We start from the raw sequence: 18,903 nt of genomic DNA, 5'->3' as shown, positions 1-18,903 counted from the left end.
GAAAAAGGAACTCTCATACATTGTTGGTGGGACTGCAAAATGGTGCAGCCTCTATGGAAAATGGTATGGAGGTTCCTCAAACAATTGCAGATAGATCTACCATACGACCCAGCTATCCCACTGGTGGGAATATACCCAGAGGAATGGAAATCATCAAGTCGAAGGTATACCTGTTCCCCAATGTTCATCGCAGCACTCTTTACAATAGCCAAGAGTTGGAACCAGCCCAAATGCCCATCATCGGATGAGTGGATACGGAAAATGTGGTACATCTACACAATGGAATACTACTCAGCTATAAAAACGAATGAAATACTGCCATTTGCAACAACATGGATGGACCTTGAGAGAATTATATTAAGTGAAACAAGTCAGGCACAGAAAGAGAAATACCACATGTTCTCACTTATTGGTGGGAGCTAAAAATTAATATATAAATTCACACACACACATACACACACACACACACACACACACAAACCGGGGGGGGGGGAGAAGATATAACAACCACAATTATTTGAAGTTGATACGACAAGCAAACAGAAAGGACATTGTTGGCGGGGAGGGGGGGAGGGAGAAGGGAGGGAGGTTTTGGTGATGGGGAGCAATAATCAGCCACAATGTATATCGACAAAATAAAATTAAAAAAAAAAAAAATGTGACTACTAAAAAATTTAAAATTACACAGATGACTTGTCGTTATATTTCTATTGGACAGCGCTGCTCAAGAGTCCGGCCACTCAGATTCTTACTTTGGTTCCACAATGCATTAGCTGAGTGATGTGAACGAGTCTCTTTTATAAGCCTCAGTTTCCTCACCTGGAAATGGGTGAAAACAATTATAGCCACCTCAAGGTTTGTCATAGGGAGAAAATAAGATTATGCATGTTAGGCATATTACGCTGGCACACAATCAATTCTTATTAATGAGAATTATTATTCTAACAGGAAGTATTTTGTTTTAATCCTTGCACTTCAAATATTTTTCTAGGGTATACACTGATGTGGGCAACTTATAACCGATTTTACCTAGGCTGTAGGAGCCCGTTTGGATCTGCATGCATACAATTCTTTTCAGCTCTTGACAATTTTTCTTGAATTTCATCATCCTATGAATGAATCATCTAAAACCCTGGCCCTTGAAGTGCCTGGAGACCCCCTAATTTTCACTTACTTTTCACCTCGGCCACTCTTATCCCAATCTAAAATGCCAAAAAAAAGGATACCTTATCTAAAATTCCCAAGCTTGAGCATTTCCCTCCCCAAATCCAGCCTTTTATCCTTTGAAAACATTTGGACAAAGACTCTGTTCTCACTGCAAAGATTTTCTAACCTCATGATAATTTCCAGCTCACGCTGCCCATCACTTTCTCACTATCCATCAAACACCTTTGGTCTTTTTATTTTTTTTGATTCAGTTTAAATTCAAAAGCCCATCATTACCACCACACTCTTGAATCAATGAAGGTGTTTTTCAACTCAAGTTTTTGATAGGTAAGATTTATGGTGTATGAAAAGAGCACTGCATTGAAGGCCAGAAGAAGTATATTTTAACATCAGTTCCACCTCTGATTGGCAGCATTCTTGCTAATTCTTTCAGCAAATTACTTATTAATAAAATAAAGAAAACATGTGCCCTATCTAGAGCATGGAATTCTTGAGAGGACATAAAGAAATTAGGTACATGAAAGCACTTCCTTCCTTATCAAGGTGAGTGAACACAAATGGGCAGACCACAGCAAGTAAGACTAAAAAGATGTTCTCCATGAATATTCATAACACCCCCCGCCCCCCAAAAAATTAAAAAAAATAAAACTGTCTAAAAAAAAAAAAGACTGGAAGAAAACAGTGCTGAATATGGGAAAAGGTTACTCAGGGGGCGCTTAACTGCTTTAAACAAGTTTCAGTCTCCGAGCTCAGTCCAATTATAGCTCTCAGTGGGGTATGTCATATACGTGGATCTGGAATCACTGCTGTAATTTGAAGAACCATAGAGAAGATGAAGACACAGGATAGAGACAGAATGGAGCACACTGAAGCAAAGTTAACAATCTAGAGACCATTTATTACACACACAGGTGAGAAGACACACTTAAGTGTCAACCAGGCTCCAAGCATTGTTATTTGGGATATGGTTGAAGAAATGGGGTGATGATTCATGAGGAGAGAGGACTCAGAAGATATGCCAGATCTTCAGACAACTGGTTGACCCACTCCATGCAGCCATAACTCATAGAAGCCAGGCATTTGTTGGGGGCCACTACTGGCCGCCAGATTGTGTCCTCAGAGCTGGGCCCAGAGATGAAAGTTGTTGACCTGGCCCTCCAGGTTTCACAGTCTAGTAGAGAAGGCAGATGAGTTAGCAGACACGTGGTCTATGAGTGTGTGCTTGCACTGATCTTTATTAATGCTCAGGACCAATGGGCAGAATCACAAAGATGAAGATTTCAGTAAAGCATAAGGAAAATATTTCTAGTAGAGTTAAGTATGGAATAAGGTCCTTTGGGAGGTAATGATCTCCTATCTCTAGAAGTATTCAAAAGCAGAAGATTAATGACTATTTGAATAGAATATTATAGGAGAAAGCAGAAGGTTATTCCAGATGACTGCTAAGTTCATTTCTAATTAAGATTCTATGACTCTCAAAAGGAGACAAGGCCCCTAGGAGACCCATTATATAAAGGCCTCACTAGGAGACCCATTATATAAAGAAAAATTTGCCTGTGTACAAAGTGAGTTGAACAACTGACACAAAAAGATTCTTTTCTAATGCAGATTAGTATTTCTGTTGGTTGTCTACAGTTCTCCATGTCCGATATTTAACAGCCAAAGACCAGTCCTCTAAATACACAAAGGTATGTTTTCAAACATGTAACACCTGTCCATGTCCATTCTGTGCTCGTGCCCTCACTACCTGAGACAGAAAAACCTACAACAAAGGCAGAGGTGCATTGCTGGCCTTACAGAACCAGCCCTCATGCTCAGAAACCACATGGGTAATCCAGGAACCAGGAAAGCAATAAAGAAAATAGAAGAGTGGTGAGTTTCCCAGCCTGTGCACAACATTTCACCCCCACCAGACATCCTGCATAACATGAGATCAAAAGGGAGAGAAGGAACAACAGCATAAATCCATCAACTATTCTAGAAAAACAAGCCAAAATGATGAAAGATCAGCAGTCTGTTGTAGGAGGCACTGATGTGGTGGGCTTGGACAAGAGAGTATATATGAGTTTAATCACAGCCATCTTCAAATATGTGAAAGGCAGCCATGCTGGGGAAAGGGAAAAAAGAATTTGCTGAGGACCTACTATGTGCCCAGCATTCTGTTATAGACTTCATTTAACTGCATTTAATCTTCTCCAATAAAAGGGCACTAGAGATACCAACTGTGATAGATGAGTAAACTCTGTATGTTGCTTCAGGTATTAACATATTTTAGTGAAGTGACAAAGGAATTCAGAAGGCCACACGTGCCTGCTTCACCTCTTCCTCTGCAGAACATCTGAGAGCAGATAACACTTCCATGAGAGCCATCCCTCGATCTTCTGTCTTTCCTCTGCAGGCCCAGTCTACTGGAACTGCTCCAACCGCATGGGGGGTATCTGGTCACAGCACCTGAAGCTAAACCACTGCCAAGTGTGGTCCCTTTGAACAATAGCCCAGGCCTGGCAACTGGAAAACCCAGACCCAATGTTGGAAAAAAAGTCTATGTTAGAAAGAATCATATGTGAGATCCTGGACAACTCGCTGCCTCCTCCAGGCCCCATTTGTCCAAAAAAATCTATGAGTATTAGGCTTCTTTCCAACTATGATTCATGTTCACTTCAGTGGCTTCTGCCTGAAAATGTCCAGCATTCAGGAAGTATATCTTCCTAGGAAACAGAAAGAGTAGGCAGCAGTCTACCCACCCCCTCAGTGAGAGGAACAATAGAAGTTTGCCTCCCAAAGGACAGCAGGGGGCTGAGATTACAGGTATCTAAAGAGAGCCTCTGCCACACTCCACAGAGACCAGCACAAAGGCAATTAAGTATGAGCAGGAAGCCAATTTTTAGAGTCAACCATCAATATTTTCTGTAACCACAGTCCCGAATCCCACTTCATAATCTTTCTGATGATGGTAACGAGCAGGTATTAGGTTTAAGGGAAAAGGAGATAAACTAGGGCTCCCAGCTAGACAGGTGAATCATCAAACAGCCACTGCTCCAGCTGTGTTCCTTTCTGAGCTTGGGATCACCCGCACCCTCGTGGTGGCACGGGGGTGACTTTCTGGGCCAACAGGGGCAAGATCAAAGGCTGGTAGACATGCAGGGCCTTGCCTGAAAACTGGCATGAAATGTTTTGCTGATTTAAAGCAAACTATCTAGAATGATGACTGCTTTGTGTAGAACATGATCCTTGGATGGCAGTAGCAGGGCCATCCCAAACCTCACAGCATCCTTAGAATGGTTCACTTGTATCCCTAGCAGGAAGCTCCACATTCCCAGCAGGACTTTAACTGGAGGGTTCATGCTTTATGTATTTGCTCTTCAGGAACAGCCAGAAGAGGAACACCACTGAGAGCTGGTCCACCACTGGAGGACCCTTGTCTAGACACAATTACAGAACACAGATTATGAAGTCAGACAGTTCCAGGTTTTAATCCTGGCTCTGCCATGTACCAGCTATGTGATCATCTGGAGTTAGTTATTCAACTTCCCTCAGCCTTAGTTTCCTTATCTGCATAATGGGGATGACAACAGGATCTACTCCATGGAGTTGCTGTGAGTGTTCCATGAGAGAACCACGTAAAACTTGAGAAACAAAGTAAGTGCTCCATAAGTAACCGATGCTAGGCCACAGCCCAAAGAGTCCAAAGTTGCAGAAAGAGGAGTTTTGAGTCCAAGTGCCAGGTGACAGTGGCAGCTTCCCTTGCCACTGGCTGTGGCTCATGGCTCACGCCTCCCTCCTTCCCTTAAGATCTGCACCACACCTGTGTCTACCGAATGACACAGTCCCATGTCTCACATCATTTCATTTGGAAAGGGAAAAGCCTAGTATCAGCCTCGGCATTTATTAGCTGCCTGATCTTAGGCAAAGACTCTTCAACTCTGTGTTTCAACTTATGAATAATCTGTGAGATGGAGGTAATCAAACTACTCTCTCCACCCCACAGGGCTGTTGTGGTAAGTGAGTGATAACATGCCACCATCTACAAGGCTCTACATAAAAATCTTCTGCGTCCTCCTACTCTGTTGACAGAAGCTACATGTTCTGGGTGGAGTTGAGAGCACTGAGATGTCCCCAGTAGCCTGTTGATATGGGGACTCGGAGGCTGGAAATGAACGGGTTGTGTAAACCTCAGAAAGACCAATGAACATTTCTCAGGCCACAGAGATAGGCAGGCTGAGCGATCACTATTTGCAAATCCACACTAATTGGTCATTATGGAGAGAAGCGTACCAGTCCACCGCGATCTCCCACGGTTTGTTTTTAATCATGCACCAATCCCTCATAAATTTCCTGTTCCCTATTACTCCATTCTCCAGCACTAACAGATAATAAGGGGCCCACAGGAGCATTTCTGAGAAATGCCATTTCCAATAGCTGTACAAAGCAATTTCTTGGAGCCATATCAGGACAGAGAGCTGTATCAGGAAAGGCCGTCACATGCATCTGTGGAGGGTACCATCTGACATGCTTCCTGCACAACTGCAGAACACAGTGGGAGTCCATTTCTCTCGGTCTTCTTTCTTCTCTAGCGTCATCTGCTAGGTGGTGTTTTAATGTGTTCCCTGCCTGGTGTACCTGTCATAGAAAGACACTCACTCACTTGTCCCAGGGCTGCTCTTGGGACTTCGGCTGGTGCAGATGGAGCTGCCTTATTTATGCCACTGCAGGGTCACTGGTAGGCAAACTCCTGGCTGCCACCTAAGCAGAGGCACAACAGGCCTCAGAAATGTGGTGACCCTCGTCAGTGATGAAGAAACCCGCTGCTATTGGCTTTATTATTCTTACTCAGTTCTGAATTCATTGTGTATCCCTCATTTAGCAAACACTTTCACAGGCCAAGCATCATACCAGGCATTAGGGATATGAACATAGTGAAAAACAGACATGATCCTGGTTTTAGAGCTTACGGACGGTACAGGGGAGAGACAGATACTTACCAGCTCATCCTGCAGATCATGAAAGATTACACTCAGTGATGAATCTACTGAAGACAGGTATGTGATCCTATGGGAACATATAACAGAGGAGCCCCTATAGATGATGAAGACAGGGAAGGTTTCCCCACATAAATGTAACTTGAGTGGAATGAATTAGCAATGGGGGAGAGAAAGGCAGAGAGGGAACAGAGTTCAGCAGACAAAAGAATACCCCATGCACAGGCCCCTGTGGGAAGGAAGGAGCAGAGCAAATCTGAAGGACTGGTGAGCAACCCGGTGGCCATACGAAGCTAGCAGGAGGCAGGAGCTGGCGTGGGCAGGAAGATGCCACTCTGATAAGGACTCTGGTCTCTACCTTAGGAGCAGTGGGAAATCACGGAAGGTATTACCCAGCAGAAAGGAGTGGCATGACTGGGCTTGGCTTTAGGAAAACTGGCTCTTGTTGACGACTGAGAACAGATTTGGGGGTGGAGAGGTAAGCAGAGCAGAAAAAAGAGTAGCCTGGAAAAAAAAAACCTGCCACTGTGCTGGGGGAAAGTCACAAAAGCTCTTACTAGGTGGCAGGGGAGATGGGCCAAGCCAGGACGTAGTGTGGTTAGATACAAGTAAAGGAAAGGGACATGCCAAAAATGAATTCTCAGTTCTGCAGGAACAACTAACACATGGCAGTGGCACAGCCAGGTGGAGGTCAGATGCAGGGAGTGGGCAGATCATGATTTTGTGTTTGTTGAGCTGGATTATGTATAGATTAATCTAGTGTTGTCATAATTATCGTGGAAAAGACACATTTTTTTTAAAAAAAGCTTTTATATTCATTGCCCTACTGAATTCGGACAACAGTCTCACGGGATTCAGGAATTCAAGAAAGGTAATTCATTAGTAGGGAAATATAATGCAGGCTTAGAGACCTTCTATGGAGTTGTCAACATTAAAGGTCAGGATAGAGGACAGGACTCTAGAGAAAATATGTTTTTAAATCCATCAGACTGTAGTTTCTTAAGATCATCATTTTTTAAGCCACAGAACCTTCAATGCAAATAGATAAAAATCCAGTATGTAAAATAATGGACAACTGGTTGACCTGGATTAAAGTGGGCATGGGACAGTGAGAACACCAGCCCGTTCCCTCCTTTTCCCCTTTCACCCAAGACCTCATGGAAGCCCTGAGGCTCCCAGGAGCAGATCACAGCCCATAGCACCTTCCTCTTCAAACTCCCAACTGCTGATGGATTTCATAACAGGCCACACTATGAAGAGCATTTTTAGTTGTATGTGGCCTTGGCTGCAAAGGGGAGCAGAGCATTTCCAAGCACCTGCTGCATTGCAGGCACTGAGTTATCTTATTTCACCTCTCCCTCAGCAGCTGACACTGTCCCCACCCTTTAGACGGCAGAGAGAGCCAAGGCTCAGAGCCAGTTAGATAGTTCTTCAGCGGCAAACTGGGATTTGAACTTCGATTTTTTTTCCTCAACCATATTATGTCTTTTTAAAAGTGGAGGGTGCAGGCTTGCATGACATGGCACAGGACTGCCAAAAGAAAGGCAAGCAAGGGGGCAGAAGCGTCCTCCAGTGCCAGCTGCTCCTCCTCCTCTCCCGTTGCTCTTCCCCACGGTGCTGGCGCTAAGACCCTGGGAGACAGAGTGGCTTGCTTTCACCTTAATTAGCACAGCAATTTGCTAAATTTTGTTTTTCCCTTTTTAAGAGTGTTAATCAATTTTAGCTCAGAATAGATTGGAATGGCACACAAATTACCACGACAATCCCCAAATGCTAAATTCTGAACATCTCGATCAACCTCAGAGCTTGAAATATATGAGAATCAGAAACTCCGGCCGGCATCTCCGTGATCTATTTAAAATGTTACAGCGCTGAAATGAAAAGATAATGGTTTTATGAGGTTAGGAACAAGCAATTTGCCAAAGTAAGCTTCATGCCTAAGTGTTTAGTCTTTCCCAAGGTGAATGGAGACACACCATCAACACATTTCTGCAAAGTTACATGTTTCTCTAATAATAACAATTTGTTAAATCCACAGCATTACAAGGTACCTACTATATACTAGAAAGACAGAATAAGATGTGTCTCCTTAAGAAAGTTCCAACAGACAGATAAATGAATAAAAAAATGTCTTCCTCTCTCCTGGAGAAGTCAGGGAAGGTTCTAAGAGAAAGGGGGCAGTGCAGCTGAAGGATGAGTAAGAGCTGTGACAAGATAGGTAGAAGGGCATGTCAGACAGAGGGAGCATAAGCAAAGACCCAAACATAGAAGAGAGGGCTAAGAGAACCAGAGGTGTTCTCTATTACTTGGCTAACAGGGAAATTTTGCAGGAAAGACAAGGGATGAGACTGGAAGTAGAGTCAAGAGCCTGAATATAGAAGACTTCTTAATCAGACTACAAATCTCGACCTTGACACAAGCCTAGTGGCACTACGGAAGGATATAAAGCAAGGGAGTGGCATGACCAAATGAGTTTCATTTTACTGAAATCCTCCAGCCCAATGTAATCCCTAATATTCATTTGGCATAGTCTGTTTAAAGCACACTCCCATGTAATCTCTCATTTGAGTCTCTTAATTACCCAAGAGGCTGGTATTATACCCACATTTCCACCGATGAGAAAACAGGTCCAGCAGAGGGAGGTGATTTAATGTATGTCTTATGAGCAGTAAATTACAATACACAAACTAAAACCCAGGTTCACCGGACTCTGAGTTCAGCATTTACTTCACTGGGTAACAGAATCCTCTAGATAATAGCTATCGTAGGCCACCCTCAGACATACAACAGGCCAATAGCCTCCAGCCTCTGCAGAAAGCCTGGGTGCCAAACCACACAAACCAGCACGGATTCAGTGATAACGGATTGGTTACTTTAATGCTTTTGGTAATAAAATCAGATTCGGGTGGCAAACCACCTTAGTTATAGCCTGCACATTTTCAGTTAGGAGCTGAGATTTCTGCCACTGCTACAGTCTACTAAACCACAAGCAAGAAAAGTTGCCACCTAGAGGAGACCAGGGAGTGCCTCTCCGTCTGCCCATACCTTGAGCTCGTCTGCATTGTAGAAGTCTACACGCACAGCGGGCACCATCCAGGTCTGGAAGAGCGTGGCCAGGATCTGCTCTGCGATGGAGTCTGCAATGAGGTGGAAGTGCAGAGGGTTTCGTCTGTGGGGAGCAAAAGTAGGAATAGTCATGGGTAGAGTTAAGGCTTTTGAATTCCAGCTCCAAAAATACTTTTCCCAGTTCTTAAGGTGGGGCTAGTTTCTAACATCATTTGTGAAAGTAAATCAGGTATGTTACCAAACCAGTACATACCAGTGAGGATGTCAGAGCTGAAAAGGAGAGAAAACACATTACCCAGCCTCAGAATTTCAGAGAGATGACAACAAAGCACCAGAGAGGGTAAAATTGTTGGTGACATCCAATTCAAGCCAACTATCCTTCTTGTTATTAGGGCACTTATGTTTCTAGAAATCTTAAGTAGAGCAAGTATAATAATTTGGCCGAGACTTCATATCTACCACCGGGACATATCGGCATTAAATGCAGAAATACATCAACAGAGGGCCAAGTCTTTAGACTGGCGGTAGGCAGCTGGCAAGATCTGCTCCCATGGCACAGTGATAAGTTCTGTTTTCTGCTTGTTCCTCTCCAAAAAAACATGGGCATTAAAGAAGGAGTTGCCTGGAGCTCTCATCACTGATTATCTGCTTATCCTCACTTTTAATATTTCTACAGCCTTTACTTACTCAACCACAGTCAACCAGCCCTGATTGAGGTAGCAATCAAAATACAAACCAGCATCACACAAGAACAAAGCTTCTGCAGTCAAATGGAAACGGATTCAAAATCTAGTTCTGATACTTATTAGGGAGAACCTTGAGTACGTCACTTATACCTCTGAACTGCTGTTTCTTAATTCTGTAAAATGTTGAGAAAAACCTCCTCCTAAGGCTACTGTGATAATTAAATGAGATAATAAGTTTAATATATGATGTATCAAGAATAAACTCGGGATAATAATAAGTAGCAGATATGCCTTACTGGGACCTGCTAGGCCCACAGTAGTAGTTCAACCTAGAACTGCTATCATAAATATGATTGTGCTACTGAAAGTAGCAACAGAAACTGTAGTACTGTGAATTAGCACCTACTGGAAATAAAGCACTGTGGGAAATACAAAGATGACAGTGACCTGGCCCCTTGACCTCAAGGAGCTCAGACCATTCAGAGAGACAGATGATCTATAGTTAAATATGAATATGAGCAGAACATGATAACGACTACGGAAGAACGCCAAGCTCTACAGGAGTACAGAGAAAGATGGGCTAATTCCAACTGGTTCAGAAGTTGTGTCAGAGGACAGGGGAGCAGGGCCCTAAAGGATAAGCAAACTGAGAGGGAACTCAATCCAAGGAGAGCAACAGGAGACCCTGCTGGGGCCCAGGGTATGTCCGTTGTGGGGTAGGGAGAGGGACTCTAGGGCTGGAATGGAGAAGGAGAGGATGGGAGTCCAGAGTAGGATGGACCTGCAATGAAAGTCTAGTTGAATGGTCAGCTGGGCATGGGGGCCACATGACCTGCTGTCAGCTCTCAGCCTCCCGTGCAGGAGCCCCCCAGCCCTGTGCTATGTCTCTCAGTTTCCCATGCCCTGTGCTCTCTGCCCATCCTGGGCCTTTTGGTTTGCACTGCAGGAAACCCTCTTGCATTTGCTCAATAAACACTTATTGAGCACACACTGTTTGCCAGGCCAGGAGCTGGTGCTGGAAACACAGCAGTGAGTAAGACACGTGGTCTCTCCCCTCATGGAGCTCACAGTGCTGCCCACCTTCACCCTCCCCATTTGGCATTTGGTGATCTCTTACCCTGCCTTCCATTCTCAGGTCTACATTCATTTGCTCCTAGAATCATTTCCTGACCACCCATGTCTGGGTCAGGGACCTTCCTAACTGACAGTGATCTCAGCACTATGTACCCAATGTACCATCCTTAGGTAGTGACTGCTGCTTACTTGTCTACATCCCCGCTTGACTGTGAGCTCAGCAAGGTTAACGATATTAGTATGTTCATAGACAGCCCCATAATCAACATTTCAGCACCTGGAATGTGGTAGGAGTTTAATAAATGAATTGGATGGACAGATGCCGGTGGACTGTGAACAGATATGGGCAATAGATGTGGACATGTCATTTAGGAGATTATTACACTAGGTAGATATGAAATGAGGATCTGATTAAGACAGAATCCAAGGAAAAGCAGAGAGGAGCTAGATCTAAAGGATTGTAGGAGAACAGATCTTAAATATGGGAAAAAACAGAGAGGGAGAAGCAGAAAGTGACAGTGAGGTTCCTGGGTTGGTGGTAATGTCTTAAGGACAGGGGATACAACAAGAAAGGCACACTGGAGGAAGGTGATGAGTTAGGGGTTGGGAACACCAAGTATAAGGTGGGGGTGGCAAAGCCAGGTGGCACTGCTGGATGGATGAGTCTAGACCTGAAGAAAGCTACGAGTATTATCCATTGCCAAACTGCCACGCACGTAACAGGTGCTTAAGAGTGATAGACTGAATAAATGAATCAAAGAAACAACCAGCATTGCAGAATTTCCCCATGTGACCTATTGCCCAAATACTGCAAATTCTCCCATTAAACCGTCTGTACTCAGGGCAAGGAACATACCCACCCCACAACTTCCCTCATAGCTCAGCAAGAAGTTTTCCTGTAAGAAGTGGCCACTGGGTCTTAGTGATGATTGGTGGAATGGGGGACAATTGTGTGTCTGCTCACTGGCCAGTGATGTACCTGAAGGCCAGATCAGAGGCAATAAGACAAAATCATCAGGTAGACAGATTGTCCATTTAACCCTCATCTTTGGCAAAACCAGGCCCCCATGTCACAGGAGCCACAACAGAGGATGGAGAAAGGCAAGCTTGCATAGGTGTCAACTTGCATTTTCATCCACAGTAGAGGAACAGCTTAATTTTAGCCCTGGGGTGACAATATTAAACAGACCCAGCTATTCATGTGTGCTCTAACACATCACACTTCCCATTCGTCTGCATCTCTGCTAGTGCTGTTTTCTCTCTGTGGAATATCCTCTCCCTACCTGCGGGCCTGGTGAATTCCTGTTCATCCTTCCCTTTAAGTCATCTCCTTCTAGAAACCTTTGAGCCCTTCCTTGCATCTCTGTCCTGCTAATTCTGCACCTTGCGTGAAAAGCTAATCCACCATGTGTAGCACATGTGTAGTACTGTGCTACATATTCAAACACCTGCTCCTTGTCTCTACTGTGAGGTCCCTGAAGACAGCAACCATCTTTTCCTCCATATCCACATGCCCAGCAAAGAGCTTGGCAAATAATGAAGCCTCAGTAAACATTCCTGCAGCAGAAAAGGAAAGCCAACAGCCCTCCTTCTACCTCACCACGAGCACCACCGTAAGAAGGTAAAAATGGTTGACGGCATACTCTGTACCCACAGTTCAGAATTTAGGCTCTGTTCTAGAATGTCTGGGTTGGAACCCTGGCTGTGTTACTGACTGATCTTAAGCAAGTCACTTCATCTCTCTAGGCCTCAATTTCCTCATCTTCAAAATAGGCACAATAACAGTAAGCAATGCCACATGGAGTAATGTAAGGATAAAGTGAGATTACACACACACACACACACACACACACACACAAAGTGCCACCTGGTATATGGTAAGATTTCAATAACTGTTAACTATTATTGATATTAACTTATGAGACTGCTATTTTCTCTGTTTGTGCATCACCTTTCCAATAAAGTATTATCAATTAGTCCCCCCACCTATAAACAAAAAACTGGGTTCAACGAATAAATGTCCAACAAAGAGCTACTAAGGTGTAACCACATAAAAGGCGCAGCAGGGATACAGGCGATGAATGAGCTAAGAGTTCTCTCTTCAGGAAGCTTACAATCTGGCAGAGGTAGGGAAAGACAAAATATAAAAAACGACACGAACCTTAGAACACAGAAATGTGATGAAGCTGGGCTGGTATGTGCAACCGCACAGATTGGTCACGGCCCGCCTCCCAAGGAGCCACCTGCATAGACTGACTTGGACAATGACATGAAGGGTACTCTAAGAGTTGAATGTTGCACAATCTGCACAACCATACAGAATGGCTCTGCAAAAAAGAGCCCAAAAGCTACATAAGTTGAGGGCGAAAGAGACCACTCCTAGACAGTGAGGAACCTAGGAGGTTTCCATGGACTACGTGTCAGTTAAACTGGACCTCTGGATGGGGAAGGATGGAACGTAGAAGAAGGCATTCTGCAGGATGTAACAGGAGCAGGAAAGGATCAGAGGTGGGAAGTACAGAGCACGCTGGTAGAAGTCTTATTAGGGAGGATCATACAACAACAGTTATGGATATGCACTATATGCTAGGAATGGGAAGCATAAAAAGAAAAAAGAGAGATTAAGTCCCAAGGGCAGGCCAGCCCAGAGAGTGCGTGAATTCTTAAGAACTGCGACTTTCGTTCTCCAAGAGAAAGAGAGCCAGACAAAGTTTGGAGGCTCAGCTAGCAGCAGATCAAAGTTGTAATTCCAGAAGGTATAACCCGGTTACAGAGCAGAGGTTGGGCAGTGTGGGGAAAGAGGAGCAGGCTCTCAGAGAAAAATGCTGCAGACATTCGGACAGGGCTTCCCTCTTCCGTGTCTGTCTCCTTCTGATCTATTTAAAGGATCTCTGTAGAAAGGATAGTAAATCCAGAAAGAAATTTACCTCCTCTTCAGGGCAATATGAGGTGTCTGCAGTGTCGAAATGGTTAGTGTGCCTCATTAGCTTCCCTCATATCATATTCCCTCAGAGGAATATGAAAATGCTTAATCAGAGGATGCACGGGACCCCCAGCCCAGGTGACCACTGAGACCCCGGCAGTTTGCTGACACTTGGCCACCAAAGGCAGGCTAACCAGCAGCAGCTTGCATCACCCTGTCAGGTGGGATGCTCACAGGGGCTCTACTAATGTTCCACTTTGGGTACCATCACGAGAATTTGGGACCACCAGACTGTAGTTCCTGTCAGTGTCCTCCTCTAAGGTCCACCAAGCTACAGTACAAACCCTTGACAACTTTGCCCAGACCTTCTTCCTTGAAACCTCTATGTAAGCCAGAATGTTTCTACTGAGCTTTAACTTATAAATCCTACTGCCAACCAGATGGTTCCTTTTCATGCCCCATGGGTCCCTTAGAATCAAGAAGGCCCCAATTGCAATGCTCCTAACACACCAAGTTACTAATTATTGGTGGAGTACCCGTCTGTCCTCTTGAATGTAAGCTCTGTGGAGACAGAGACTTTGCGTGTCATTCACTGCGGTATCCCAGACCTCCAGAACACCACCTGGCATATTAAGGAGGGGTTTGCTTTTACTCTCAATGACTGCATTGATGAATGGCTCAATCAATTTCCAAAAAAGAAATCATTTTGCCCTCTCTTGGCACCGTACGTGGTTTTCCTCCTGAATCCCGCCTGGGCTAAAGTGCACCTTTCACCCAGCCTCACAAGTAGACATGGCAGCATCACCTGGGCTTCTCCCCACACATGTCCCACTTCCCACACACCCGGTCCATGGCAAGTCCTGAGATGCAGCTTAGCCAACTGGTTAGTTAGCTGGCTCTCAGAAGTCAAACTGCCTGGCTTCTTCTTATCTTGGGTGTCACAAACTACTGTTGAGCCTTGGACAAGCTTCTTTATACCTCTGAGTTTCAGTTTCCAAATCTATAAGATAAGCTTTATAATAATAGCTCCTACCTTATAGCTATTTTCAGATTGACTGAGCTAAAATATATGAAGCACTTTTGACTTCATATATGAAATACATGAAGTTAGAACAGGGACTGGCAGGTAGTAAGGACCTAGCAAGTGTTAGCTATTGTTATGCTTCTCAACCTTTGGTGATATTCATGAATATATTCCCTCTTTTCTCTCTGTCTCTTCTTGCTTCTTCCAATATATCCTCCATGCTCTAAATCTTGTGTTCTCTCTAAAAGGATCACACGATCCCCTGCTCACTGTTCAATGTACAAAGCACAGCATCCCTGTTGGAACCCCCAGTATCCCCGTGTCCTAAACAAAAATCAGAGTGCCCTGACAGCTCTATAACCACCCAGCTGTGGGTTTCTGAACCCAAACTGGGGCCTTGATAAAGGTATCTAGGTTGTTGTTGCCCAAAACACTGAAAGAAACTAGCCTTGACCCTGAGTCAAATTCCTTAAATGCTCACATCGATTCCATACCCTGAGACACGCCCCCTGCCCAGCGCTGCAGACATACCTAGACAGAACACCCCTTTCCCTTGCTGTCCTTCACAAGGATGAAGCTGCAGCACTCTGCATGCAACTTGCCCTAATAAATAAATGCTTTGGACTGATCACCCTGGCGTTTAGTGCTTTTTTCTTTGGAATCGTAACCAGCCCCATCTCGGGATGGTTTAGGGCATTCCCTGTGGAAACTCCCCTGCCACCACTTTTGGGGTGATCCCAGCTGTGGGTTCAGCAGGACAAAGCACTCCCACATGGAGCTAGCAGGACCTTCACTGATTTCACCCTGCCTACCTTTCAAAGCTCATGCCTTCACAGTCCTTCCTCCAGCCATCTTCTTTCCCAGTTCTGCATGTGCCAGCTCCTGCTCCTCCCACAGGAATAAACTCGAGTCACCTCCTCGGAGAGGCCTTCCATGGCTACCTCATCCAAAGTAGCCCCATCCCCCCCCCACCCCCCATCACTCTGCATCCCATTGCCCCATCTGGTTTCTTCCTGGTATTTATTAGTATTGGAAATCTCCACATTCACCTGCAGGTCTATCTCCTACCCTCCAGAACGCGAGCTGTCTAGGGTAGAGTTTCCCTAGATTCACAAAGGCAGGGAAGGTGCCTAGGCGACACTGACATTTCTAGCTTTTTTACTCTGCCTACAACCCCAGTGCTTACAAAGTGCCTGGTCACAGGTGTAGCTCCAGGGATGAGCCACATTCTCCTGCAGACTGGAGTTCACGCTGTCACCTCTTCCCACACCATCCACACGCTGCCCACTAACTGTGTCTAGCCGACTATTCTCAGATTAGACACCGCAGCTCTGAGAAAGCCTTTCCACTGGGTCAGATGCCTTCTTAGTGGGTCCCACTGAACTCCGGGTTTGAAACTTAATGCAGATTTTTGCAATAATCTACTGACTACTTACTTCTCTATTTCCCTCTAGGTGAAGGCTTGGCACTGGGAGCTTTATATGTTCATAATCTTATTCCTTGTCATTACTTATACCACCCAGTAATTGTCTAATAAGAGAATGACCAAATGGACAAATGGACAATTACCAAAGAGATCCAAATGCCCTCACAGTTACAATTACTTGGAAGTTAGATATAGAGGTGCTTAGAAGAAAAGGTAGGGGTAAATCTTTTAACATTGGGTTGGATAATTGTTTCTTAGATATGACATCTAAAGCACAAACAAAAAAAGAAAAAATAGATAAAGTAGACTTTATCGAAATTAAAAAAAAAAAACACTTTTGTCTCTCTCTGATGTCTGCTATGTGAAGACATAGCAAGCAGATGGCAATCTGCAAATCAGGAAGAGGGCTGTCACCAGAAGTTAGTCCTGTTGGCACCCTGATCTCAGACTTCCAAGCCTCCAGAATTGTACAAAATAAATTTATATTGTTTAAGTCAAAAAAAAAAAAAAAAAAGAAGAAGAAAAACTTTTGTGCTTCACACAGCATTATCCAGAAGGTAAGATAAGTAACTCTCAGAGTGCAGAAAATATTTGCAAAGCATATATCTGGTAAGAGACTTGTAACCACAATACATAAAGATTGTTTATGACTGAAACAATAAAAAGAGCCAATTAAAAATTGAGCAAAAGACTTGAACAGCTATTTCTCAAAGAAGATATACAAATGGTCAATAAGCAAATGAAAAGATGTTTAACACCATTAATCATTAGAGAAATGTAAATCAAAACCACAATGAGATACATTGGGATACCCACTAGGATGGCTAAAATAAAACAGACAATAAAAAGCATTGGCAAGAATATAGAGATATTGAAACCCTTACTCGTTACTAGTGGAATTGTAAAGTGATGTAGCTGTTTTGGAAAATAGTTTGGTGGCTGCTCAAAAAGTTAAGCATAAAGTACCATTGTGGAGTTACTCAGCAATTCCATTTCTAATTATATTTCAAAAATATATGAAAATATACACCCACACAAAAGCCTGTACACAAACATTCTTAGCAGAATTATTCATAATAGCCAAGAGGTGGAAACAACTGAAGTGACTGTCAACAGACAAGTGGATAAACACAATGTGGTACATCCATACAATGGAATATTATTGGGCAATAAAAAGGAATGGAGTACTGATACATGCTACATCGTGGATGAACCTTGAAAATATTATGCCATGTGAAAGAAGCCAGTCAAAAAAGACAAGATATTATGATTCCTCTTCCATAAAATGTCCAGATAGGTGAATCCATAGAGACAGAAAGTAGATCACTGGTAGGTGGGGGATAGGGGAGGGAGGAAACAGGGAGTGACTGCTACTGGGTACAGGTTTTTTTTTTTTTTTGTAGTGATGACAACGGTCTAATAGTAGATAGTGGTAATGACTGCACAACTCTGTGAATTTACTAAAAACCACTGAATTCTACACTTTTAAAGAGTGAGTTTTATAGGATGTGAATTACATTCTGATACTTAATTGTTTGAGATGATAGTCTGACATTTGAGTATGGGAGATGGAATTAGGCCTGCTCTGCTCAGCTGTTTCTGGGCTTCTTTCCTTAAGAGGCTGTGCTGTGTAGTACATGGTTAGCCTTATGCTTAATGATACTTTATACTTAATGTTTTGAGAAACTGGGAAGGCCCACAATTGTTCAGGCTAGCCTTGGACTGGGAAGTAAATCCAATTCAAGGGGACATAAGAGACAGCCCAATTGCAGTCAAAGTTGAAAGAATATTTTACAACTCAAGACTAACAGCAAAATGGGAGATTATCTCATTCTCTATATGTGTGACTTCCGGGTCTTATTTTGCATTTGGTTCCTAGCTTAGGAAGGTAAGAAATAATTCTAATGACAGAGCCCCACACATTCCAAAATCAGCCAAAGGCACGAGCCTCCATCCTATTCTCTTTTGTTCAAAGGGAGATTACTAAGAGTTAGACAGATGTTAAAGACATATTTACACCAAAGTGAATTTTACCAACTGAAGATAAGAACCATTCAGAAGGAATGATTTTTTCAATATATGATTCAAGGCAATTTAGTTTTATATCTGCTTAACATCTAAAATAGTCTTTTATGCCAGTCACCAGTTACACACGCATTTTGGAAGCACTGCTTTGGGCCCATAAGAGACTTCTGCCAAGACAGGTCAGCTTGGGTCCACATCTTAACATACAACAGGTCCCACATAGCCTGCCTGGGTTAGAACACAGATATTGCTGCAGACATCAAACGTGTTCCAGAGACAGACCAGACCACGCTTCTACACCAAAGACGGAAGCTAGTCTGTGCCTCTTCTTTAGCAGAATCTGTAGACTTTGCTCTTAATGAGCAACGCTCCTGCTGCCTTTGGTGTCCTTACCAGTTCCCTGTTCCAGGTTCAGATGCAATAAATAAGGCACTACAAAGAGGCAATGATGATTAAACCATTGCTTTTTCCCTGCCTTTTCTTCTTATCTTGTCTGGAAAGTGCCACAGCCCCAACAAGGCAATCCAGGGTCT

At 43.7% G+C, this 18,903-nt stretch overlaps 1 protein-coding gene across 6 annotated transcripts in view; it reads right to left on the bottom strand.

Annotated features, from left to right (window-relative positions):
- The window catches only part of LARGE1 (LARGE xylosyl- and glucuronyltransferase 1), a 538,741-nt gene that overhangs the window by 257,079 nt on the left and 262,759 nt on the right, over window positions 1-18,903 (bottom strand). For all 6 annotated transcript variants that reach the window (XM_063074931.1, XM_063074936.1, XM_063074933.1 and 3 more), the window contains one exon: window positions 9,192-9,315. In XM_063074931.1, coding sequence (XP_062931001.1) covers window positions 9,192-9,315 — 124 coding nt within the window. The remainder of the gene's footprint in view (window positions 1-9,191; window positions 9,316-18,903) is intronic.

This window comes from Cynocephalus volans, chromosome 12 (genome assembly GCF_027409185.1).
Source record: "Cynocephalus volans isolate mCynVol1 chromosome 12, mCynVol1.pri, whole genome shotgun sequence".
Classification (NCBI taxonomy): Eukaryota; Metazoa; Chordata; class Mammalia; order Dermoptera; family Cynocephalidae; genus Cynocephalus; species Cynocephalus volans.
Note: the sequence above shows the minus strand (reverse complement) of the source record. Positions and strands in the feature narration are given on the sequence as shown.